Source organism: Eschrichtius robustus, chromosome 16 (genome assembly GCF_028021215.1).
Source record: "Eschrichtius robustus isolate mEscRob2 chromosome 16, mEscRob2.pri, whole genome shotgun sequence".
Classification (NCBI taxonomy): Eukaryota; Metazoa; Chordata; class Mammalia; order Artiodactyla; family Eschrichtiidae; genus Eschrichtius; species Eschrichtius robustus.
The window spans coordinates 62,989,232-63,016,229 of record NC_090839.1 but is presented as its reverse complement, the minus strand read 5'-3'; the positions used below and the strand labels follow the sequence as shown (position 1 = coordinate 63,016,229).

General features: G+C 34.5%; 1 protein-coding gene across 4 annotated transcripts in view; it reads right to left on the bottom strand.

The window, feature by feature from the left end:
* Window positions 1-26,998, bottom strand: part of ATF7IP2 (activating transcription factor 7 interacting protein 2) — a 59,864-nt gene that overhangs the window by 26,052 nt on the left and 6,814 nt on the right. For 3 of the 4 annotated variants that reach the window (XM_068566088.1, XM_068566089.1, XM_068566087.1), the window contains 5 exons: window positions 21,081-21,937; window positions 19,933-20,057; window positions 15,968-16,102; window positions 15,308-15,406; window positions 11,829-11,989 (listed from right to left, as the gene is read on the bottom strand). In XM_068566088.1, the coding sequence (XP_068422189.1) occupies window positions 11,829-11,989; window positions 15,308-15,406; window positions 15,968-16,102; window positions 19,933-20,057; window positions 21,081-21,927 (1,367 nt within the window). In that variant the 5' untranslated portion in view covers window positions 21,928-21,937. Of the gene's footprint in view, window positions 1-5,515; window positions 5,592-11,828; window positions 11,990-15,307; window positions 15,407-15,967; window positions 16,103-19,932; window positions 20,058-21,080; window positions 21,938-26,998 lie in introns of those variants that run through there. The other variant, XM_068566090.1, reaches the window with a different exon arrangement.

Below are 26,998 nucleotides of genomic sequence, written 5' to 3'. Positions count from 1 at the left end.
GTTGAACAATGTCTAAACACAATTTCTTTTCTTTAGTCGTTTTCTGGTTGTTTACAGCAAAAGAACAATTCCTGCGCAGTTAATACTTCATGAGCAGAAGGATACATTTCCCACACACTGATTTCCATTTTGTGAAATCAACTGTTTTTCATGTGCACTTTTAAACAGATTTAATTCAATAATATTTTCCATATCAAATTTATCAATAAAAGATTCTGACAAAAGCTATTATTTCTAAGTTCAATTAACAAAAAAAAGTTCAGATCTAAATTTTATCAATAATATTTTACTCTTCTACTCATTTTTGGCCTTTAACACAACTTACAAAGTTTATTTTGTATATACTTTCTTCTACTAGTATTCAATAAGAGTCATATAGTGGATGAAACACTAATAGCTGTATTTATTTTGTTGCTTAACTACAAGACAACTATAAGCAATTCTTTTCATTACACTATAGTCAAAATCTCTTATCAATCTCAAAATTCTTCATTTAATATTTCTAATGTTTTTAATATATTTGCTGCTACAGTATATCAAATATAATGTTATTAAGGAGTCTAAGACATTAAGCAGAAAGACTTTACAAATCAGAGTGAAATTTTTGGCAATCTCATTGGAACTTTGGGCTGAGGAGGTAACGTAAAGATTTAGAAGCCACCAAGGCAGAGAGGCCCTGGTGAACACTCCAAGCTTTCAGCTGGAATCCATTAAGGGCTACATCTTAAAAGCCAGAGTGAAGTAGATATAGAAGGAGACTTACCAAAATAACAACAGGCCTGAATTTATATCATTACCTGAGCAGATTAGGTGACCAGGCCCTACTCTACCTGCCAGAGAACAGAATAAATCTTGTCTATAGAAAGATATTATTCAGAGCCTCACCAATTCTTCAGAAACTATCAAGCACACTAACAGACAGAATCAAATGACTAGGAACAGAGAAAAACAATAAAAACATATGTACAGATGATTGAGGTACTGGAGTTATAAAACAAGGACATTAAAAAAAAAAAACTATGATGAATAGTTTTAAGAATACTGAGGAAAGATGGAGAAAATAGTCAAAACCAGATGGAACATTCATCAGAAAAGCAAAATCTATGAAAAAAAGATTACACTGAAATTAAGAAGAGTCAATACATATAAAGGCACTATTATGAAAGTGGAAAGACTTGGAATGGGAAAAGATACTTGTGGTCAATATATCTGATAAAAAACTTAAGACAGGCAACTCAAAAGAAAAACATGCAAAAGTCTTAGAGAAACTTTATGAAAGAAGATATCCAAATGACTAACAAATATAAAAAAGGGCTTAATTTCATTGTTAGAAGGAAACAAATTAAAACAAATACAGGCATACCTCAGAGATATTGCAGGTTTGATTCCAGACCGCAACAATATTAAGCGAATATGTCAATAAAGTGAATCACTTGAATTTTTTGATTTCCCAGTGCATATAAAAGTTATGTTTACTATACTATACTGTGCTGTATACTGTACAGTAGTCTATTAAGTGTGCAATAGCATTATGTCTAAAAAACAATACATACCTTAATTTTAAAATATTTCATTGCTAAAAAATGCTAACCATCATCTGAGCCTTCAGTAAGTTGTAATCTTTTTGTTGACGGATGGTCTTGTGTTGATGCTGATGGCTGCTGACTGATCAGGGTGGTGGTTGCTGAAGGCTGGGGTGGCTCTGGTAATTTCTTAAAATAAAACAATGAAATTTGCTGCATGAATTAACTCATCCTTTCACAAGTGATTGGTTTTCTGCAGCATGCAATGCTGTTTGATAGCATTTTACCCACAGTAAAACTTCTTTCAGAGTTGGAGTCAGTCTTCTTAAACCCAACCACTGCTTTATCAACTAAGTTTATGTAATGTTCTAAATCCTCTGTTGTCACTTCAAGTCTTCACAGGATCTTCATCAAGAATAGATTCCATCTCAAGAAACCACTTTCTTTGCTCATCCGTTAAAGTTTATCATGAGATTACAGCAATTCAGTCACCTTCAGGCTCCACTTCTAATTCTAGTTCTCTTGCTATTTCTACCACATCTGCAGTTACTTCCTCCACTGAAGTCTTGAACCTCTCAAAGTCATCCATGAAGGTTGGAGTAAACCTCTTCCAAACTTCTGTTAATGTTTATCTTTTGACCTCTTGCCACAAATCATGAATGTTCTTAATGTATCTAGAATGGTGAATCCTTTCCAGAAGGTTTTCAAATTACTTTGCTCAGATCCATTGAAGCAATCACTATCTATGGCAGCAACAGCTTTACAAAGTATTTAAAATAATAGGCTTGAAAGTTGACATTACTCCTTGATCCATGGGCTGCAGAAAGGATGCTGTGTTAGCAGGCATGAAAACAACAATAATCTCATTGTCTATCTCCATCAGAGCTCTTGGGTGGCCAGGTGCATTGTCAATGAGCAGTAAATTTTTTTTTAAATAAATTTATTTATTTTTGGCTGCACTGGGTCTTTGTTGCTGTGCATGGGCTTTCTCTAGTTGTGGCAAGTGGGGGCTACTCTCCGTTGTGGTGTGCGGTCTTCTCATTTCGGTGGCTTCTTCTGTTGCGGAGCATGGGCTCTGGGCTCTAGGCACGCGGGCTTCAGTAGTTGCGGGACACGAGCTTAGTTGCTCCGCGGCATGTGGGATCTTCCCAGACCAGAGATCGAACCCATGTCCCCTGCACTGGCAGGCGGATTCTTAACCACTGCGCCACCAGGGAAGTCCCGTTTGAGCAGTAAATTTTGAGAGGAATCTTTTTTCTGAGCAGTAGGTCTCAAACATTCAACTGAGTAAAATATTCAGTAATTCAAGCCTGGATATGCTGTCAGCCAGGCATTGTTGTTCTACTTATATAGCACAGGCAAAGTAGATTTAGCATAATTCTTAAGGGCCCTAAGATTTTTGGAATGGTAAATGAGTACTGGCTTCAACCTAAAAGTCACCAGCTGCACTAGCCCTCAAAAAGAGAGTCAGCGTGTTCTTTGAAGTTCTGAAGCCAGGCATTGACTTCTATGTAGCTATGAAAGTCCTAGATGGTATCTTCTTGCTATGTAAGGTTGTTTCTTCTGCACTAAAAATCTTTTGTTTAATGTAACCACTTTCATTAATTATCTTTGGTAGATCTTCTGAATAGCTTGCTGCAGCTTCTACATCAGCATTTGCTGCGTTACATTGCACTTTTATGTTATGGAGATGGCTTTTTACCTTAAACCTCATGAACCAACCTCTGCAAACTTTTTTTTCAGCAGCTTCCTCCTCATCACTCTAAGCCCTCACAGAATTGAAGAGTTAGAGCCTTGCTCTGGATTAAGCTTTGGCTTAAGGGAATGCTGTGCCTGGTTTGACCTTAAACTTCCTCTATATCAATAATAAGGCTATTTCGCTTTCTTATCATTCACATGTTCTGGAGTAGCACTTTTAATTTCCTTCAAGAACTTTTCCTTTGCATTCACAAGTTGGCTAACTATTTGGTGCAAGAGGCCTAGCTTTTGGCCTATCTCAGCTTTCAATATGCCCTCCTCACTAAGCTTAATTTCTAGCTTTTGACTTAAAGTGAGAGACATGTAGGTCTTCTTTCACTTAAACATTTAGAGACCATTGTAAGGTTATTAACTGGCCTAATTTCAATATTGTTATGTCTCAGGGAGTAGGGAGGCCTGAAGAAAGGGAGACACAGATGGGGTCAGTGGAGCAGTCAGAATGCACACATTTATTAAGTTTGCTGTCTTATATGGGTGTGGTTTGTGGCAACCCCCCCAAAATACAATAGTGACATCAAAGATCACTGATCACAGATCACCATGACAAATCATAATGGAAAAGTTTGAAATATTGTGAGGAAAAAAAAATACTGTGAGAATTGCCAAACTGTGACACAAAGTGAGCAAATGCTATTGGAAAAATGGTGCCAACAGAACTGATGCAGGGTTGCCATAAACCTTCAATTTGTATAAAACCACAATATCTGTGAAGCAAAATAAAGCAAAGCACTAAGAAACAAGGCATGCCTGTATGTGATGCTATAAACACGCCAGTGTGGCTAAAGTGAAAAAGGCAGATAACACCAAGTGTTGGCAAGGATACAGAATAACAAAAACCTCATATACTCTCATTGGAAGTGTAACTTGGTACAACTTCTTTGGTAAAGTATTTAGTAGTATCTATTAAACCTGAAAATACACATACCCTATGACCTACCAATTCCACTTCCAGTCAAAGGTCCAACAGAAATGTATCTATGTACATTCACCAACAAACACATAAAGGAATGTTCATAGCAGCACTAATCATAATTTCCCCAATCTGCAAATAACTCAGATGTCCATCAACAGTTGTGAATGGAATAAGTTGTGGTATATTCATATGATGGACATTATATAGCAATGAGAATGATCAAATTATTGTTGCTAAGCAACAGCATGGATGAATCTCTCAACACATAAAGTTGGGCAAAAGAGGCAAGACACCACAGAGTTCATTGAGTATGATTCCATTTATATAAAGGTGAAAAGTAAACAAAAACAACTTACGGTGTTAGAGGTTAGGATGATGTTTACTGAAGTCAGTGTGGTAGGGGTGGGACTCGTGACTGGCATGAGGCAGAACAGATGCCATTGGTGTTGTTTTTTGATCTGTGTGACATTTACAAAATGTGTTTACTTTGTCAAAATTCACCAGACTATACATTTACTGTTTGTGCAGTTTTCAGTAGGTATTATAGGTCAATTGACTTTATTTTAAAAATTATGTGTCTGTGTATGTATGTATGTAAAGCTGCTAATGCTTATCCTGAGAAATTCATTTATACATCTACACACTAAAGATTGGAATTCCACGAGCATTTAATGATACGTAACTTTCATGAAACTGTTCCACTGACTGCTTCCAATGATGGCTCTTTTTTTAATGAACCATATCTGGGAGGAAAACTGAGGACACTGATGATTTTCATGGTCTTCTAGATGCACCTATATTTCTACTTGTATTCTACTTTGGAGAAAAACTTCTGTGTCTAAAATCAGTAATTAAAATTCTCCAGGTAACGTTATAATGTAGTACATAGTTCAATACATGGGATCTGGAGACAAAACTGTCTAGGTCTAAATCCTGGCTCTGCCATTTACTAGCTCAGTGTTTGGGGGGCAGGAAACTTGGTTTCCTGATCTGTTAAAGAGGGATATGTAATAAACATAAGATTAAATAAGTGTTAATAATGAGTAGGAAGGAGCACATGAAAAACAGTGGAAAATTTCTTATAATACTATGGCTGGTAAGTACTTTTTTCTCCTTTGTATCTCTGTAAACATTTCTTCACATGAAATTCAATGCAAGACTTATTTTTCAGACAATATTAATGTTTCATTCCATCAACACTGGTGAAGTGGCCTGTTCTTGGGTGCCTTAGACCTTGATGCTTACTTTTCCTCTTTGGAAAAGATTGCATATGAAAGCATTTTCTTTCTATTTAAGCAAGTTCCTTCTTCATCAAATATGTGTTCTGGTCCACAGGCCTTCTCTTCTATGAGCTTCTTCAGCTCAGCTGTTACTGCCTTTCCCATTTTCTTCACATTCTAAAAAGAAAATGCTTAAACTTCTAAATCGAACCATGACTATAGACATAGAAAGTTAGTAGTGGCACTAATTCCTTCAACACTTGGGGTATCAGAAGACACAATTATAAAGCCTCCTGGCTTTCTCTAGAGTTATAATAATGGAGAGAAAATGGATCCAATGAAAAGAGGAGACTGGAAAATTAAAAAAACTGAAACTAAGAACTAAACACATGAGTTTAACAGCCACTTTGTTACAGTTAAAGAGAGAATAAACTAGAAAATTGTAGAAAATATCCAGACAAAAGCATGGAGAACAAAATAGATGGAGTGTACACAGAAGAGTATAATTGGAATACCAGAAGGGGAGAAGAGAGAGAATGGTGCAGAAGCAATATCTAAAAAGATAATAGCCAAGAATTTTCCAAAGATAATGAAAGACATGAAGTCACAGATTCAAGAAAAACCATGAGCCCCAATTAGGATAAATTAATCCCCCCCACCACCAGCATCATAGAATATACTGATGAAAAACAAAAATATATAGACTATCTTGAAAGCAGCTAGAGAAATAGACACCATCCTCAAAGAAGGAACAAGAAGATGGATATCTAACTTTTCAACAGAAATTGTAAAAGTCAGAAAACAATGTAATGACATCTTGAAAGTGCTAAAAATAACTGCCAACCTATAATTCAATACCCATGTTGAAATATCCTTTAAAAATAAAGACAAAATGAAGTTATTTCCAGACAAATAAAAACAAACAGTTTATCCTGAGCAGAATTTAAAAAATAAATAATAAATGGAATTCTTCAGGCAGATGAAAAATTATCCCAGATGGAAATACAGGAAGAAATAAAGAGCAACAGAAAGGGTAAATACACTTGACCCTTGCACAATGAGGGCATTAGAAAATCCAAGTATAACTTTTGACTCACCCCAAAACTAGTAATAGCCTACTGTTGACCAGAAGGCTTACTGGTAACATAAACAGTCGATTAACACATACTTTGTATGTTATATATATTATATACTGTGTTCTTACAATAAAGGTAGAAAAAAAATTAAGAAAATCATAAGGAAAATACAGTTACAGTAGTGTCCTGTATTTATTGATACTGTAAGTTTATGTTGTCTGTTTACAAGATGAATTGTCTGTCAGTACCTACATCAATATTGTCCTAATGATACAAATACCATAGATGTTATATGTATTACAAACATCAGACATCAAAAATGAAAAGAAAATGTGAAAAAGAAATTATTTGTTTATAGGTACTATATTTATTGAAAAAACTCCATGTATACGAGTAGACTCGAGTAGTTCAAACCCTTGTTGTTCAAGAGTCAACTGTATTTGGGTAACTCTAAATGAATGACTGTACAAAGTAATGATATTGTCTTATGAGATTTAAAATAATGTAAAACTTAAACGCGTGAAACAAACAATGGGAGGGCGCACTAAATGGAGTTAAAAGTGTTCTAAGGTCAAGCATTGCCTATAAAATGGTAAAAGTAGCAATTCATATTAGACTCTAATGTTAGAGTCAAGAATCCATATCATGATCTTTAGGGTAGCTTCAAAAGGTACAATGAAAGATGTATAATTAATGAGGTAATGGGGAATGGGAAAAAGAAATCTAAAAGAAGGCTAAAATAAGTAGAGAAAAAACAGACACAGATAAGGGAAAAGGACCATAAAATAATGCGACAAATAGAAAACAAGTATTAAGATTATAGTTATGAACCCACATATATCAGTAAGATTAATTAAACATAATCTAAAATTTCCAATTAATAATTATTTTCAAATAGGATTAAAAATACATGTTCAGCTTAATAAATAATTATAAAGCTAGCATCCATGTAGCCACTACTCAGATAAATACATTTTAAATTATCAGCACTTCAGAAACCCACATGCCTCCATCCTGAATCATTAATCTCCTTCATAAATAGCATTTGTGGTACTAATCCCCTTGTTTTACTCTTTAGATTTACCATCTAGCTTTGAATGAATAAATAATGTACTTTTTGCTGGCTATTTTTGAACTTCATTTGAATGGAATCATACTATTTCTTGTGTCTGCCTTTCAATGTTTTTTGTGGGAGCAACATACTGTTACATGTGACTGTAGTTCCTTCACTTTCATTAATGTACAAAATTCTACCATATGGATTTACAGCAATTATTTTTCTTTTCAGCTGTAGATGGACTTTTTTCCTTCTGGTTTTTGGCTATTATGGAAAATGCTGCTAATAAACATTCCTCTAGATATGTCCTATTGCACATGTGAACATGTCTCTAGCTAGGGTATATACGAAGGGATAGGACTGCTAGGTAAAAGGATATTCAGATCTTCAATATTTCTAGATAATGCTAAATTTTTTATAAAGTACTATACCAATTTACTCACCCAACAAAATATTAAATAAAACCAATTCCCTTTATTTCAAAACCTCACCAATACCTGGTATTGTCAGATTTTAAAATGTGTTACTTTTCCTTACCTGATATGAAATGGTATCTCATTGTGGTTTTATTTACTATTTATTTTTGCTGTGTTGGGTCTTCGTTTCTGTGCGAGGGCCTTCTCCAGTTGAGGCGAGCGGGGGCCACTCTTCATTGCGGTGCACGGGCCTCTTACCGTCGCGGCCTCTCCTGTTCCGGAGGACAGGCTCCAGACGCGCAGGCTCAGTAGTTGTGGCTCACAGGCTCAGCTGCTCCGCGGCATGTGGGATCCTCCCAGACCAGGGCTCGAACCCGTGTTCCCTGCACTGGCAGGCGGACTCCCAACCACTGCGCCACCAGGGAAGCCCTCATTGTGGTTTTAATTTGCATTTCCCTGATTACTAGTGAAGATGAGCACCTTTTCATATATTTATTGGCCATTTGGAATTCTTCTTTTGTGAAGTAGATGTACAAGTCTTTTGCCCATTTTTCTTTTGCATTATCTGGCTTTTACTCATTGATTTGTTGAAGTTCTTTATATATATTCTGGGTACTAGTGTCCTCTATAGGTTATATGTGCTGCGAGTATCTTCTCCCACTTGATGGCCTGTCTTCTATCTTTATAGTGCCTTTTGAGAAAAGAAGTTTCTAACTTTAATGTGGTAAAATTGATCATTTTTTTCCTTTTATGGCAAGGGTATTTGTGTCTTAAGATATCTTTCCTTATCCGAAGTTCATGAAGACATTTTATGTTACCTTCTAAAAGCTTCATAATTTTCCTTTAGATATTTAGTTCCTTAATTCACTTGAGACTGATGTACAGTGATTGGACTCAGGGATCCAATTTCTTTTATATTTCTCACAATATGAATAGCAATATGAATTTACTAAAGTCAATCATTTCCCAAATGATCTGCCATACAATCTCCAACACAAATCACATATACATATAGGTATAGGTTTCCGGACTCTCTGTTACACAGCTTTATTGTCTAGCATTTGCCAGTATCACATTATCCTAATTACTGCAGTTTCATAATGTCCTGACATCTGATGGCAAATTCCTTCCATTCTGTTTCTCTACTTAAAGGGTATCTTGGCCTCTTAACCCACTGCATTTATATATACATTTTCGAGTGAAATCAGCTTGTCAAGTTCCATAAAATTGCACACTGGGAAAGTGATTGAAACTGTCCTCTATAAATTAATTTGAACAAAAGTAAAAGCATTTTATAATACTGTATTGTCCAAACCATAAACATAGTACATTTCTCCAATGAATTCTTCTTCGATATCTCAAAGTTTCGTAATTTTCTTCAGTTATTACATGCCTCGTTAATTGTATTTCTAGGTACTTGATACGTTTAATACTATTATATGTTTAAAAATTTTTCATTTCCTAATTTTTTATATCTTATAGGAATACAATTGATTTCTTATATGTTTGAATTTAGCAATCTTGCTAAACTCTCATTAATCCTAATAAATTATCTGTAAATTCCTTTGGATTTCCTACATACCCCCAATCATCTAGGAATAGTAATAATATTTATTGTTTCTTCTTTTTGAATCTTTTATATTTTCCTTTCGTTTTTTTGCATTTTTGCATTAGGTAAGATATCCAGTACAACCTTAAAGTGGTAACAGCAGGCATCCTTCTATTTTTATCTCAAAGGGAATATTTCCAATATTTCACTATCAGATTTGTTTTAGGGTTTTTATAGATACTCTTTATCAGATTAAGGAAGGTACCTCCTATCCCAAGTTTTCCAAGAATTTCTTTTTAATCATAAACATATATTTTCTAAAATCCTACATCTATTTTGAGCTAATGATGACTATTCTCCTGGCACATCACGTAAGTTGACTTGCTGTTGTTAAACCAATGTTGCAGCATTCCTGGAACTAATTCAACTTTTATAGACTGTTGAATTTGGTTTACTAGTTTCTGTTTAGGATATCTGCATCTATTTTGTGGGTAAAAGTAAACTGTAATTTTCCATTTCTGTAAAATTTTTAAATTGATTTTATTATCAAAGTATCAGAGTTATATCAAATTTCAGCATCTAGTCTCATAAAATGAAGAATATTCCCTCTTTTTTTTATTCTTTGGGATAGTTTGTTTAAAACTGGTATTCTTTCTTAAATGTTTTATAAAATTCACCACTGAACCTACTCATCAGGGTCAAGTTACACAATTGTTACACCTATTCTCACACTCACCATCGGCTGACAGTGCTGCCTGAAACAGTTTCTTAATTGCACATTCTTCCTTCATTATAGAGCATGAGGTGAATTGTTCATATCATGGGTATAAGCCACTGATAAAGTTAACATATCAGTCTATAAAATGTTATTTTAATGGCGTCTTCACTTTTTCACTTCCATCAACAGCATTTTTCTTTTTTGTCACTTTATGAGTTTCAGCATAGGCATCAAGAAGTGGTAACAACAAACACTCACTGAAATGTGACTCTTTCCCTTGTCAACTAAATAAATGCCTTCTTCACAGCAGCTTCCTGGCTCAAAACTAAAATGCAGGGGCTTCCCTGGTGGCACAGTGGTTAGGAATCCGCCTGCCAATGCAGGGGACACGGGTTCGTGCCCCGGTCCGGGAAGATCCCACATGCCACGGAGTGGCTAGGCCCGTGAGCCACAACTACTGAGCCTGCACGTCTGGAGCCTGTGCTCCGCAATGGGAGAGGCCGCGACAGTGAGAGGCCCGCGCACCACGATGAAGAGTGGCCCCCGCTCGCCGCAACTGGAGAAAGCCCTTGCACAGAAACGAAGACCCAACACAGCCAAAAATAAATAAATTAATTAATTTAAAAAACAAAAACAAAAAAACTAAAATGCAGGCCTCAATATCATGGAATATTAGGGTTTCTTCTGAAGAGCCAGAACTACATGTGAATTCCCAAATACCAAGAATCTCCTGTAAATGGTGTAGATCTGTAATGCTTCTCTTTCGTTTTATAGCATCCTTGAGTATGCATAGTTATTTGGGGGAAAGAGTGGTGTTCTTCAAACAATGGCCATCATTTAATTCACTTATTTTTGGTTATAAATTTTCCTCTTTTTAAAAGCTGACGTATAATTTAACACATAAAAGCAAAACCATAGGACATTTTAAGGAGTGAAATGTTAAGAATAAATAAATAATATTATAAAGCTCCAAAACTGTTGAGAATCACCAGTCAAGAGAATTCATTAAAATGTCCCCATCCCCCTATCCTTGAACATCAATCCAGGCCAGGATCACCAATCAAGCGTCTTTGTTAAACTAAATTACTTCTTCCCTACCAGCCCCAAATCTTCTATTAGACTAGATTGGAGATCAGGTGTCTCAGCTGCTTTGTGATCAATCAGACAAATAAGTTAACCTATTCACTCTAGTTTGAAGTTATCATGATACTACTTTCAACATGCAGGGAACTAATTTTAGACACTTTTCTCCTAGTCTTACTCCTCTGTGTAATTCTTTAAAACCACTGTTTCACAGGGCCTTGATTCTTCCATGTGTAGAAGTGGAAACTACTGGAGTGATCCAGCTGATCACTCCAGTTGCCATACCAATGATGGAAAGCATCACAATGAAGAACCTGATCGCCTAACCAATTCAAAATTTTATTTAGTACAGTTAAAACAACAATAAAAGCTTTTAAGAACCAATTTCTTCATAATGGACAAAAATAGCATTCATATAAATATGAAGCGTTAAGCTATTTTATGCTTAATTGAGTATATGTGTTTACAAACATATTTAGATAAGTAAGTTTATGCATTTTTATAGAAATGCCTACCTTTCAGAAACAGCCTCATTATGTTCCCGTGACAAATTAATCTTTTCACTTGCTTTTTCTGAAGGGTTAGAAGGTTCAGAGTTCACAGAAGTTTTTCTTTCCTGTGGACTATTAACTGACTCTGGATTCTTATCCAAATTCATAGTCTCTGAATTTGCAACCTGTTAGTTGGATGAGGAAAAAGCAGTTGAGGGGAGGGTTACCAATTGTGCTCTTCCAACAAAATTGATAATTGGTTAAAATTCCACTTGGAAAGTGTTCTCAAAATATTCTTGCATACACACAATAAAACATATATTAAATTATATATATATCAATGGCTGATGACCATGATTGCAGTTACTCTGCCAAAATGAATTTTAAAAAATACTTCAAAAGAAATAAAAATAATGACAGCACAAATCAACTTCCTAGCTTGAACGAAAAGAAGGAGAAACAAATACCTAAGTACTTAGACAACATTTTATTCCTATTATACTAAATTTTAGGAATTAATAAACATTAGACTTTAACAAGGAAACTTTTACTTTTGTTATACTTCTAATATGAGTGAAGACCAGAAATAAATCAATTTTCCAACTTGCTCTTCTAGGTGATGAGTTTTGGATAGGCTAAGAATTTCCCAAATCAAATCCTGGTTCCTTTTTGCTAAACAGTTTCTCCTTCAATTTATTTCTTCTCTCTCACATTTTACTGTAAGAAGCAAGAAACCAAGCCAAACCTTCAACACTTTGCTCAAAAATCTCATCAGCCTAATAAACGTGCAAGTTTATCACTTACAAATTCTGCTTTCCATATCACTTAGGTCACATTTCAGCTAAGCTTCCTGCCACTATGTAACAAGAACCCCCTCCCCTCCCCAATTTCCAATAACATGTTCCTCCTTTGAGTCCTCACCAACAGTGCTTTTAAATGTCCGTATTTCTACCAACAGTTTATGAAGATTTAGGTATTCTCTTAAGACTATACAGGGTTTCTCTACGATGTTCCTCATTTCCTCCTGAGCCCTCACTTGCAGACTTTACCATCTATATTTCTATAATACTAAGAGTCTGTTCAAGGCAATCCAGGCTTTTGAAAAATCATGCTCCTTAATATTCTTCCAGCCTCTACCATTCCAAATCCACTTCCACATTTTTAGGTATTTGTTACAACAGCATGCCATACTTCCTGGTACCACATTCTATATTAGTTTCCCGAGGCTGCGATAACAAATTACCACAAACTGGGTGGTTTAAAACAACAGAAATTTATTCCGTCACACTTCTGAAGGCCAAAAGTTTGAAATCAGTTTCATTAAGATCAAGTTGTTAGCAGGGCTGCATCCCTTCTGGAGGCTTCAGGGGAAAAATCTGTTTCCTTTTTTCCAGCTTCTAGAAGCTGCCAGCATTCCTTGGCTTGTAGCCCTTGCCTCAATCTTCAGTGCAATCATCCAACCTCTGCTTTCATTGTCCCATTTCCATCTTCTGTCTTTAACCTTCTTGACTCCTTTTTATAAGGACCCTTGTGATTATATTGAGCCCACCAGGATAATCTTCCCATCTATAAGCTTCTTTTAGCACATTAAGTAACATACTCACAGGTTCTGGGGATTAGGTCGTGGACATCTTTTGGGGGCCATGATTCACCACTATCAACCATCTTGACACAATTAGCACAGAAGTGACATTTATAGAATATTATACCCAATATTCTTTTCAAGTGTACATGAAACATTCACCAAGGGAAAGCATACCTTGGGCTATAAAATAAGTGTCAGTAACTCTCAATGTTGCAATTTTACACAGTATGTTCTCCGACCAAAATGAAATTAGAGGGGCTTCCCTGGTGGCGCAGTGGTTGAGAATCTGCTTGCCAATGCAGGGGACACGGGTTCGAGCCCTGGTCTGGGAAGATCCCACATGCCGCGGAGCAACTAGGCCCGTGAGCCACAACTACCGAGCCTGCGCGTCTGAAGCTTGTGCTCCGCAACAAGAGAGGCCGCGATAGTGAGAGGCCCGCGCACTGCGATGAAGAGTGGCCCCCGCTTGCCGCAACTAGAGAAAGCCCTTGCACAGAAACGAAGACCCAACACAGCCAAAAATAAAAATAAATAAATAAAAAATAAAAATAAAGGAATTCCTTTAAAAAAAATGAAATTAGATATCAATAAAAATAAGATACCTAGAAATGTTTGGAAATTAAACATATCCTTCTAAATAACCCATGGGTCAAAGAACAATACCATAAGGGAAACTGGAAATTATTTTGAACTGATGGAAAACAAAAATACAATATAATACAGATTATATTATACTCTCTACACTGAGAAGTACATAATATAAGCATTAAGAAGATGCTTAGAAGGTGCTTAGAAAGAGCAGTGCTTAGAAGAAAATTTATACCTTTAAATGTTTTCTAGTAGAAAAGGTTAAAAATTAATGCTCTTTCTCTCTTAAGAAGCTGGAAAAAGAAGAACAAATTACATCCAAAGTCAGACTGATCAAGAAAAAAAGAAAACATAGATTACACTAGTATCAGAAATGAAATAGAGTATATCACTACAGATCTACAAAGATTAAAAGGACAAGGGAATTTTATCAATAACTTTATGCCAACAAAATCATCAACTTAGATAAAATGGACAAATTCCTTGCTAAGATAACTTACAAAACTAATACACAAAACGAAATAGGAAAATCTGAGTTGCTTTATACCTATGAAAGAATTACATTTGCAGGAAAAAGTCTTCCTACAAAGAAAGGTCCTTGCCCAGATAGTTTTCAGAGGTGGATTCTATCAAACATTTAAGGAAGTAATAAAAATCTTACACAAACTTTCAGAAAACAGGGAAGGAAATGCTTCCCAATTGATTTATTGAGGCTAGCGCAAATATGATACTAAAGGGAATAAAGACACAAGAAAAAATTCAGTGAATGTATACTTATGATTATTTTAAATTTTACGTAAAAAATATAAACAGATACTAAACTCTACTTAATGATACCCATGCTGAAATATTTTGGAAGTGTACACTGCAAAGTGTATTTTGATACAAAATACATTAGTACTTATGAATGTACCAAATATAAAGATGGCTTAGGGGATGAGTAGACTGACAGATACATGACAAAAATAAATATATTAAAATAGTAAAAGTAGAAGTTAGACGTTGATTATACAAGCGTTCACTGTAAAATTCTCTCAGTTTTTCTGTGTATGTTTGAAATTTTTCATCATGATAAAATGGTGGGGAGGGAGGCAGTATAGGCAATCACAAATCACCTCTCTACTCACTTTATGAAAGAAATACAGGTGGCATTTACTTTTGGCTATCTGAGGGTATCTTCTCCAGAGATAGAGTCAGAGGAACATTCTAAGTATAAATTTACTGTCTTTTAAACCTGTGTCTTCGTTGGAAGCATATTCTGCTCTTACAATCCAACTACTTATAATGTGGGGCAAGTAAGTTATTAAAACTCCTATACATTTATACCAACCTTACAAGCTGTATTGCTGGATACCACGTTTGGTTCCACACAATTCCTTTGAGGTAACATTACCGTTTTAATACGTCTTTGAAGTTTTGTTATTTTTGTCTAGAAGAGAAAAACAAATAAATACAAAACCAGAGTACCAAATAATATATCATATAGAGATGGAGAGAAAACTATTTGCCAATGTAATTTTGTGAGACTTAGGCATCCACCAAATAAATGAGAAATTCTTATGTAATCCAAACATTTAAATCAGGTTTGATCTAGTATTAAGATGTTCAAGAATAGAAGATTAAAAAAATCAACCTTCTAATTGGTTCACAATAAAATTAATGTTGGTAGAAACACCAATTAGCAAGTAACCCTAGAAGAGTAAAACAAAACAAAAAACCTAAAGAAAGTTTGAAACAGGTTATACAAGCTCTAATACAGAATATATTTTGAACTGACACAGAATGGCTGATAGTTCTACAAGTATTTCTCAAGGGCCAATACAGCTGAGATATAATAACTTATATTACCGATGGTATAGCACATGAGGGTTGTGGCCAGGGATCAGATTTGGGTCCACCTTTACTGTTTTCCTTTCCTAATATGTAAAATATCATTAAATTCTACTTTTTAAAAGGACTCAAACGAAATAAAATGAAATTAGAAACTTACAAAGAGTTCATCAGCTATTGCTTCATGTTTACTCCTGCACTGTGTCTTCCCAATGCGTTCAGTCAATTCTTTCAGTTTGTTATCAAATAGTTTGTAATTTATACTACAGATCTCCTGTCGAATCAAATGTCTGACCTAGAATTTTAAAATAAAAACCAAAACACTCCACGTTTCAAATTTAAAAGCAATTTTATTTTCTACTTCTTAAAAACAGCTTTGCTCTTTTCTGGATTTAGTGTAACTAATAAAAGGTACTTTAATTATATATTTATATTACTATGTCAATAAGGTTTATAAAAGTTAAATAGCAAATTCAGCAGAACACATCTAATATTTAAATATATGGGTAAGTCAGAAATTAAATTTATTCTCCTAGTGCTAATTTTAGTTTCCTACAGTTTTGGTTGAATTCCATAATACAAATTAAAGGAATAGTAAAAGTCTATATATATACCCCATTTATACTTTTTAATGACCGTAACTGAAACCTAGTATTCCATAAAAACGGACTCCACTTATCTGAAAACCAGAGCCCAGTGAAAATGGCTGGTTGATCTGTAGTAGACAGAAAGGAAATTATGAAAATTTGGGCCTTGACCCCACCATTAACAAGCTATATGACCTTCGGGAAGTCACAACATCTCTGAGCTTCATTTGCCTGGTCCACAAATGGGCAGATGTCATACAATGTTGAACAAGTGATGCTCATAGGATTTCCATAAGAACATAAAAAGATAATATGCATAAGAGCTCCATAAAGTGGAAAATACTGAATTGAAATTAAAGAAATAAATATGCAAGATAATCTCCTTTACTTAGTTTTTTTTTGCAGGGGAAGGGGATGACTTATTGTTAAAATTGAAAAAAGCAATTATGTGACTAATGCTATCTGGCATAATGCATGCTATTCTATCAGATTATAGTAGTTAGCACATGAAACATTAATGAATTTCATTACCTGGCTAGTTTTCAGAAAATAGGTTGGCCTATTTTCAGGGAGCATAATTAATCTCAATGCCTACTGATATGAACGGCTCTGCTGAGCCATACATTCCGAAATATCCACTGCAGGTGTTTGCTCAATGTATATGCCCCTTTTAGCAATTTTCACAACACAGTACATAGTCTCTCTTAATAACAAAATCTGTCATGATATATTTAAGGTATTTATTAGTAATATTTATATCTTCCCATAATATCTTGTTTCTTAGTGCTCAAAACTGGAACACATAGTTTCTATGTTAAACTCTTTTATACTGATGTCACTTAGATGATTAGTCATATTCAGTAATTTTATTTGATTATTCCCAAGGTTTTTCCTTTTCATTCCCAATTGTTCTTGATCTTCAACATTATCATCTATTCGATTTCTTCTGTAACGCTTCATTAACATTTCTTCAGTGGTTTCTCAACATTATTAGACATGACTGTCATTTGTACTCTCACAACTTTTAAATATCTGATTAATAACTGCTCAAAACATATGTATTATGTAAATAAGTGCTCAGAAAATCATACTATTTTTACCGACAGCCATTACCTGTCCCCATGTGTGTTTTTATGGATTATTGCATGCTTGCCAGTTCACTGGCTGAGGTCAATACGTGAAGTTCATACCCTGATGAATCTTGGAATACATACTTAACTGTTCTGAATATGGAAATACTGTTTTGCTAAGAAGCAAAAGCCATACAGTGTTCGTCAAACTTCCCTGGTAAGGAAGAATCATATGGAATACTTGTTAAATTCACAAATTCCTAGGACCTACCCTGATTCACCAATTTCCTGAAAAGAGGCCTGGCAAGAGGCCTGGCAAGAGGCCTGGCACCACTAATGATTCTTATCAGGTAAGTCTGAGAAAAGAGAACCTTAAAACAATTAGTAGTGAGCTGAAGACACCACAATTTAAACAAGTACTCCTGGTGATTCAGATGGAGGCAGACTCTTAAAACTTGGTTACTTTGGACTAACTGCCCACCAAGGCATGAGTCCTCTAGTGTAGAGTACACATTTGTTCTCATTTAGTGGTTATGTTCTTCATACAGAAGGAAGACACAATAACCTCCACCAAATACCTCATAAATATCTTCTGCAGATGGTAATGTGTCAAAAATTATGGAATCACATGAAGTCCTAGCTACAATTTGCAGATGGTAGGCAAAGCGGCCTGAAGATTGGCAAAAAACTGGAAATTCTGTGTGTGTGTATGTGTGTGTGTGTGTGTGTATATATGTGTGTGTGTGTGTATATATATATATATATATATATATATATATATATATATCTCCCTTATCTGCCTCAACTTTCTGCAATGATGGGTAGGGTGAACAACTTGGACTTCAGAAGAAAAACCCCTCTACTTCAGTAATTTAATTGGAATCAAACAGGCCAAGATCCTTCTGAAACCTCAAAAGATAAAGAGTCAACAGCTCTGGGACTCTCTCAGTAGGGAAGAACAATGTCAGAATGGGAGGCCCTATTCCACTGGGATTCAAACAAGAAAAACAAACAGATGTGGTTTAGAGAGTTAACTGTTCAGACAGGAATTAAAATATCAAGTGAGGGAGAGCTAGTTACTGAGAGATAGATAAAAGATAGGAATTAGCTAAAACCCACCGGACAATGTAAGAAACTTCTGGTGGCAGTGGTGAGGGAAGATAACAAATAAACTGCATTCCTTAAACCTCACTGGGAAGGACCATATTCTGCGTCAACTTGGACCAAGTATTTTGTGAGGTACATAATAGTAGTGAATGAAAACCCTGATTTTTCTGTGCCAGTGAAATTAAAATGTTCAAAGATTAAATTTTGTATTTATATGTCAATATCAGAACTTATTTCTGAATTCAGCTACTAATCACTGGGAGTAACACAGCTGCAATCCCCAACCTCTTAAGCTAGATCCATGCTTAACATAATTCCGCTACCCTATCCTGCAAACAATAGAATATTTACATATTTTTTATTAATGTCTCCTTTGGTCTTGCAGAAGAAAATAAGAGGTAGAAAGGGGAAGTGTTGACTCACCTTTTAAGCTGATTCTGCATGAGTCTTTCAATGGTTTCCATTTATTATGTGAATATATGTTCATATAACATGTAACTATGTAATTGTAATGGCCTGTTTTAGAAACAGTGTTTTTGTTTCTGAAACAGCAGGATAGTTTGGATTGGGACATTTTTTGGTCCATTATAGCTGACGACAGACATTAATCTATCACATAATGACTTTTAGTTGTGGCATTTCAGTGGTAATAAAATAGCAAAACATGATCATCAAAACAAGTCCTGATACAGGACCTACTAAAATTGAAGCTCATTACACTTAAACTCAGAGTTGATCAGACATTAATGGAAACTGTAGTACAATGAGATGAAATGGGGCAAAAAGAAAAGTACACTTGACGCTATAAAAGCAAAACGTCAGATAATGCACCATATCTGTGTAAATTAGGGTAAGTAAACCTTTCCCTAATTTCTTGGAAATTAGGGCAAGTAAACCTGAATGTAGCAGGACTTTGTAATGAACTTCCGGGTTGCCTGGGTCTATGAAGTAGTGGTCAATTGTGATAATTAACAGCTATAGCTGCAGATCAAGAACCCCATGACCAGTACAAAACAGACAAAATTGTTCACAAAGCTCAAGGTCATGTAGTGTCTGACTTGAAGAGATTTGAGCATAATATTGACTAAAAAGCCCATTCTCTTTCTACCACAGCACTCTACCTTCACGTGATTCTGTAGGTTACACTGCATAGGATCATTTTCAAGGATCTAGAGATGTTTTGGTGATGTAAGCAATTATTTTTCCCTAATACCTCCACCTGCTAATAATTCAGTTTTCATATACCTGCCCTGCATCATGAAAGTTATCTGTACTCATTGTTTAGATCAATTAACTTTTGCCATTTTTTACTAATCAAAAGTAAAAGTTTCTGAAGCAAATATTTAAGTCCAATATTTTACCTGTTCCAGCAATGCTGTTTGCTTTCCCAGAGCTAGAGAAATATTTTCATTAATTTGCTCTGAAGTTTTCACACGCTTAACATTTTCTTTGTTTTCTGAAAACATCCTCTTCTTTTGATTATGGCCTTGGGGAGATGGAAAGATCAGAGAGAAAAATATTCCTTCTAATGAAGGAAAGAGGGGAATTCTCTAATTTAGGGACCCCAAAGCAAATTAAAAAACTAAAATGTGACCATGGCAGCATTTTTTAGAAAATGTAATTGTATAAAAAATTCTGACAAACTAATCCTTAAAAAAAAGAATATCTTAGTCCTGGTCTCAGATATACTTTCCTTCCACCGTATTTAATACACATTTAATACTTATTTAATACTAACAAAAACAATAAATTACAGCATTTGATCTTCTGTTTACAGTTATTTACTTGGTGGTCTTACATTATTTTTAGAGTTACTTAGGCAGTCCTACATATTTTTAATAGGTGATCCTACTATTATTTTTAAGCAACTTAAAATTCACCTTGTTAAATGATCACTCTGTAGCATACACAAGAAAACAAACAATTTATCCTAGTAAATCAAGTTTTTCTTATATTTCATTAACCTACAAAAACACCCTTTTAATGAAATTTACTTGTGCTATTTTAATAACTTTATAACCCTAGAACTTCATTGGTTATTTGATGTGTTTCTCACTCTACACACAAACCTGTATGTATTCTTATTATCTATCCGCTTACACTTGGCATGTGATATACAGGCCAATTCTATGGAAAGAAATGGGTTCACCAACTATTTAAAAAACCCACTCTCTCTTTCAACTAGCCTCATTAACTTAATAAAACTTCAAAAAAAAGAAAAGGTGTAAATGAAATAAACCAAGCAATTTCCATAAACCACCTTTTGATTTTGTTGTACTTTCAAGGGAAAGTGATTGATTCCTTCTTTGCCAGAATTTACTTCCCTTTGGACATAGAGGATACCATTCCCCCTCCCCGCCAAGAATGGTTCAGAAATAAGATACTCTGAAATAATTATCATTTACTGTTTTCCTGTCTATGTGTACTCTACTGTTTCTGAGATTATGAAACCGCCCAAAGCAAAATAACTATTTTAACTTCTCCAAGAGATACGTAAGTATGCACTTACTGTTATTACTATCAGTGTCAAATGAGGACAGCCACTTTGCATCTGTACTTTCACAACTTAAAATGCTGGAATGACAGGTTCTACAGGATTCTTCACTTTTCAAAATGTCAGCAGCACAGTTACTAGAAATGACTGAATTTACCAACTTAGGTATTTTATCAACAGGCACAAAAGAGGTATCTGAACTTAAAATTAAAGTGTTATTTTGTCTTTTATCATGTAACTCAGAATTGGAGTTTATTTCTAAATAGGAAACTATCTTGTCAATTCTCTTATCATCCAAGGTATTGGTTATTGTAGACTTTGACATTTGAACTACACCACTCAATACACTGGATGGAGAGCAAATGGATTTCAGATTACCATCCTCTTCATGTTCAAAAAAGGATCGTGTTACACTTGCCTGACATTCAAAATGGTTTTCAGAAGTGTTTCGTGAATCTTTTGCGTCTTGTGTAAAGAGTTTCCTGGGAGATACTACTGTTTTACTTGGCTTTTCATAAGGGTACACAACTTGTTCTTCAGTGTATTCTAATCTTGTTTTGGAATCAACAATTTCTAGTGGTTTTATTAAATTCTGAGAAAATACTTTACTTTTGGGTGCACATACTGAATTTTTGATAGAGTCCAAAGAGGAAGCATCATTTTCAGAATGTCTACATTTGCTACTTATGACATCAGTACTTGAATTCTGATTACCACTTGATACATTATTCCCAATTGCTGCTGTTTTTAGTGCTTCAACATTCTTTGACTTATTCAGGATCTCTGCTTGCTTCCGGCAACTTGGAGGCATTGTTTTTTTCGCCTTTAAAATCTTCCGTTTACTTCTATCTGGACTTGCCATCTTTCATATCCTAGAATTTAAGATACCATATTTAAATGAATATCTCTAGCAGACAAAAGTTAACATTTACTTACAATATTAAAATAATGTTGAGACTAATCTTTCCAGATTTAGATAATTATTTTTATTGAAAAATATACCCATTTTCATCTGTCATTGATAATTTTAATTTTGTTCTATAACTCTATATAAAGTCAAAATTTATACTGTCAGTAAGCCTCTATTTGATACTAAGTCTGATAATTTATCTGGTCACTTTTTGTTATATCACATCACTACTATAACCATTAAGTTCTGATTTAAATAATCCAAGTAGGCCATACTTTAGATAATCTAAAGATTAAGTTGCATTTCTTCATAAAAACAAAAAACAATGTTTTGTGTGGAATACTCCAGTTTCTACGTACCGTGGCATCTTTTTAAAGCCCTCCTAATGTTCAAATTTCCAAATTAATGGTACTGCACAAGTAATTCTCAACAATCATCAGTATGAAATGAGCACTAAAATACACAACGTGATGCTAGTTCAAATAAGAAAGCCAAGTTAGGTTTCAATACATCCTTAATTCTGAATTATTTCTGTTAATTTAAGAAAAATCTACTACATAGCAGGGAAAAATATTTTAGTATTTATCTCTCAGTATCCACATCAAGCCTGATCTGAACCATAGGTAAGTAAATGGTTTAAAAGAAAGAAAAACTGCCAAATTACAAGGCAATTAAAGGCATAATACAAGCAAAAAAAAAAAAAAATTATATAATACATGATAGACCAGTTACCTAACAAACTATAGAGCACTTATTAAACTCGAAGACAGAATCTAAGACCTTTTAAGGTGCAAATAACCCGGTCAAAGCTACCTGAATAATTTGATTTATCCTTATCTATTTTCTTACTTAGTTTTCATTTACTGTATTTTTTTCATTCACTGTATCATTTGATCAGGAACAGTTCCAGGATTTGTTAGACCTGAAGGCTGAGTGAATATTTATTTAGAAGAAGAAAAAAAATCACAAACTCAAATTGCAAAAACCTGTCGTGTATACATAAAAATCAGGAAATCCAGAAAAATAGCACATTCTCATTAAGGGCCTGATACAAGATAGAACTCTATTTTCCCTATATGACTACATATTTGATAGCCTTTTCATGAATACAATATTTGTAATATTCCCCAAAGACAAACCAAATCTTTTCTCTAGCAAGGTTGATCAATTTTTAATTTTTTTATTTTTTGGGTTTTTTTTTTTTTTCAAACGTTTTACTGAAGTACCTACAGAAAAGTGCACATATCATGTGTTCAGTTAAAAGAATTTTCACAAACTGAATACACCCATTTAACCAGAATCAAGATCAAGAAGAGAATGATCCATAGATTCATCAATCGTAACAAATATACCGCTCTGGTGGGGGATATTCATAATGGGAGAGGTTATGCATGTGGGGGTCAGGGGATACATGAGAAATCTCTGTATCTTCTTCTTAATTTTGCTGTGAGTTTAAAACTACTCTAAAAAAAATGAAGTCTGAAAAAAAAGAGCTATAGAAATAAAAGAATACCAAAAAAAGAGAGAATAATTCCAAGGGTCAACTGTACTGGTAACTGCCTAAAAGGTGAAGAAATAATTTACATGTTGTAGAGAGGGTGAGTGAAATTTATCACTGGGAGCATAAAAAGCAACAACTCAGTCTAATTGGGGGATCACTGGCATCACCATCCTGACATTTAGGCTTGAATCCTTTGCTGCAAATAAGCCACATTTCACAGAGGTCTTTGGAATCATGGTACTGTCCTGCAGCACAAGGTCAGAAAGACAGGTCATCTACGTTTTCTCAAGTCTTAAAGATTTGTCATTTATAATTTACATCCTCAATCCATCTAGATTTTAGGATATAGTTATAGGAAGGGATCTAATTTTGCTTTCCCTCAGATGTATACTGGCATACCTAGGAGATACTGCAGGTTAGGTTCCAGACACTGCAAATATTACAATAAAGTGAATCACATGAATTTTTTGGTTCCCAGGGCATATACAAGCTATTTATGCTGCAGTGTAGTGTACAACAGACTAAAAAAACAATGTACATACCTTAATTTGAAAATAATTTATTGTCCAAAAAATGCCAAAACAAGTCCAATAGGAACGTCAAAGACCACTGATCACAGATCACCATAGCAATATAATAATGAAAAGGTTTGAAATATTGTAAGAATTACCAAAATGTGACAGAGACACAAATGAGCAAAGGCTGTTAGATAAATGTTGCCCACACACTTGCTCAACACAGGGCTGCCACAACCCTTCAATCTGTAAAAAACACACTATCTGCGAAGCACAATAAAGAGAAGCACAATGAAACAAGGTATGCCTGTAATTGTTTGAAAGCATCCTATTAATTTTAACCTTTAAAAACATAATCTAATCTGTCCCTTTTATTCTATTTTATCTGGTGATGTAACTCATGCTGAATATACTGTTGTCCATCCCACCAACTTTTTTTAGATGTCTCTTGTAAAACCTATTGAAAATATTTTAAACTAATGAATGTCTTTTAATAAGAGAATTTAATCCAATTACATTTATTGTAAACAACTCATTAAAGCTTTAGTTTACATTTGGTTTTATGCCCCCTGATTTTTATAACTTGTTGTTATGTTTTACATTTTGTTATTTATGTTTATCTCCATGTCATTTTAGTATGAAAATGTCCTATTTTTTAAGGTCTACAAAAGCTTTACAATTCCGTGGAGCCTAGTATATTTAAACATTCCCTAAAAGCATTTTTCAGCCAACACTTCATTAACTACTGAGGTCAAGAGATTTCTTTTCACTGAATTTAGAATTTTATATCCCAGGTTTTACTTTACTCTTACATTTACACACACACACACACACACACACACACACACACACACAGTTGATCCTTGAACAACACAGGGGTTGGGGTTCAACTCTTCGTGCAGTTGAAAAGCCACGTATAACTTACAGTTGGCCTTCCACATATGTGGTTATGATGCTTTCATATCCACAGTTCTCCATCAGCAGATTCAACAACTGCAGATCATGTAGTACTATAATATTTACTACTGAAAAATACCCACATAAGTGAATCTGCATAGTTCAAACTCATGTTGTTCAAGGGTAAACTGTACTTTCAAGAATAACTTTGGATATTTGCATCTTGCTAAAGAACCAGATTTCGCTATTATCAATAATGCTATGAACATTCACGTATAAATTTTTGTGTGAACAGGTTTTCATTTCTCTTGGGTATATGCCCAAGGATGGAATTACTGATCACACAGTAACTCTACATTTAACGTTCTAAGAAATAGACTGTTTTCCAAAGGGTCTGGACCAATTTACATTCACACCAGGAAAGTATGAGGGATCCAATTTTAGCACCTCTTCAACCATCAATACTCATTATCTGTTTTAGTATTGCATCTTGGTGTGAGTGATGACTTCACTGTCATTTTAATTTGCACTGCCCTTATGGCTAATGATGATGAGCATCATTTCATGAGCTTATTGGCCACTGGTATATTGTTTTTGGAGAAATGACTATTCAGCTCATCTGTCCACTTCAAAATTGGGTTATCTGACTTTTCATGGTTGACTTGTAAGAGATCTTCATATATTCCAGATCTAAGTCCCTATAGACATGATTTCCAAACTTTTCCTCACATTTTGTGGGTGTCTTTTCAATTTCTTGATGGTATACTTTGAGAAACTAAAGTTTTAAATTTTGATAATGCCCAATTTACTTTTTCATTTGTTGCTTGTGCTTTTAGTGTCATATCTAAAAAAAAAAAATCACTGCCTAATCCAAGGTCATGAAGATTTATCTCTGTTTAAAAATTTTATCATTTTACCTCTTGGATACATTTGGAGTTAATTTTTATGTGTGTTAATAATAAAGTGAGGGAGAAGGTCCACATTTATTCTTTTGCATGTGGACACAGAGCTGCTCCAGCACCTTTTGAAAAGGCCATTCCTTCTCCCCCATTGAATTGTTTTGTTTCTCTCATCAAAAACCAATTGCCTACATAAATGTGAAGGTTTATTTCTGGATTCTCAATTTTATCCCACTGATACATAGGTATGTCCTTATGCCAGTACCACACTGTCTTGATTACTATAGCTTTCTAAGTTTTGAATTCAGGATGTGTGAGTGCTCAATGTTCAAGACTGTTTTGGCTAGTCTGAGTTCTCAGAATATCTATATGAATTTTAGGACCAGATTAACAATTTCTGCAAAGAAGCCAGCTGGGACTTTAATAGGGATTGTGTTGAATCTTTAGATCAACTTAGGGAGCAATTACCTTCATTCTATCAAGTGTTCTGATCCATGAACATGGGATATCTTTCCATTTATTTAGATATTTAATTTCTTTCAATAATGTTTACTTTTCAGAGTTAAAGTTTTACACTTCTTTTTGATACTATTGTTAATGAAACTTCAAAATTTTTCACTGCAAGTACATGGAAATACAATAGAATTTTGTATATTTATCTTGTATCCTGCAACTATATTGATCTTGTTCTCATCTCAGAAGTTTTTTGCAGATTCTTTAGGATTTCCTCCATACAAAATCATGTCATTTGTCAATAGCTTTATTTCTTCCTTTCCAATCTATTCCATTTTCTTGCCTAATTGTCCTAACTACAACCTCCTGTACAATGTAGACTAGAAGTGGCAAGAGTGGACATCCTTGTCTTGCTCCCTATTTAGGAGGAAAACCTTCAGTCTTTAATCATTATGCATGATGTTAACTGTGGATTTTTCACAGGTGCCTTTTATCAGGTTAAAAAATTTCCCAACTAACCCTACTTCTTTGATTTTTTGTTTTTTTTTTTTTACCATGAAGGGACCTTGGATTTTTGTCAGAATATGCCTTTTCAGCATTAACATGACCATATGGCTTTGTTCTCTATTCTATTGATATGGTACATTCATTAATATATTTTTGGATGTGAAACCAACCTTGCATTCCTGGGATAAATCCTACATGGTCATGACATCGCTGGATTCAACTTGCTAGTATTTTGTTGACAATTTTTGCAC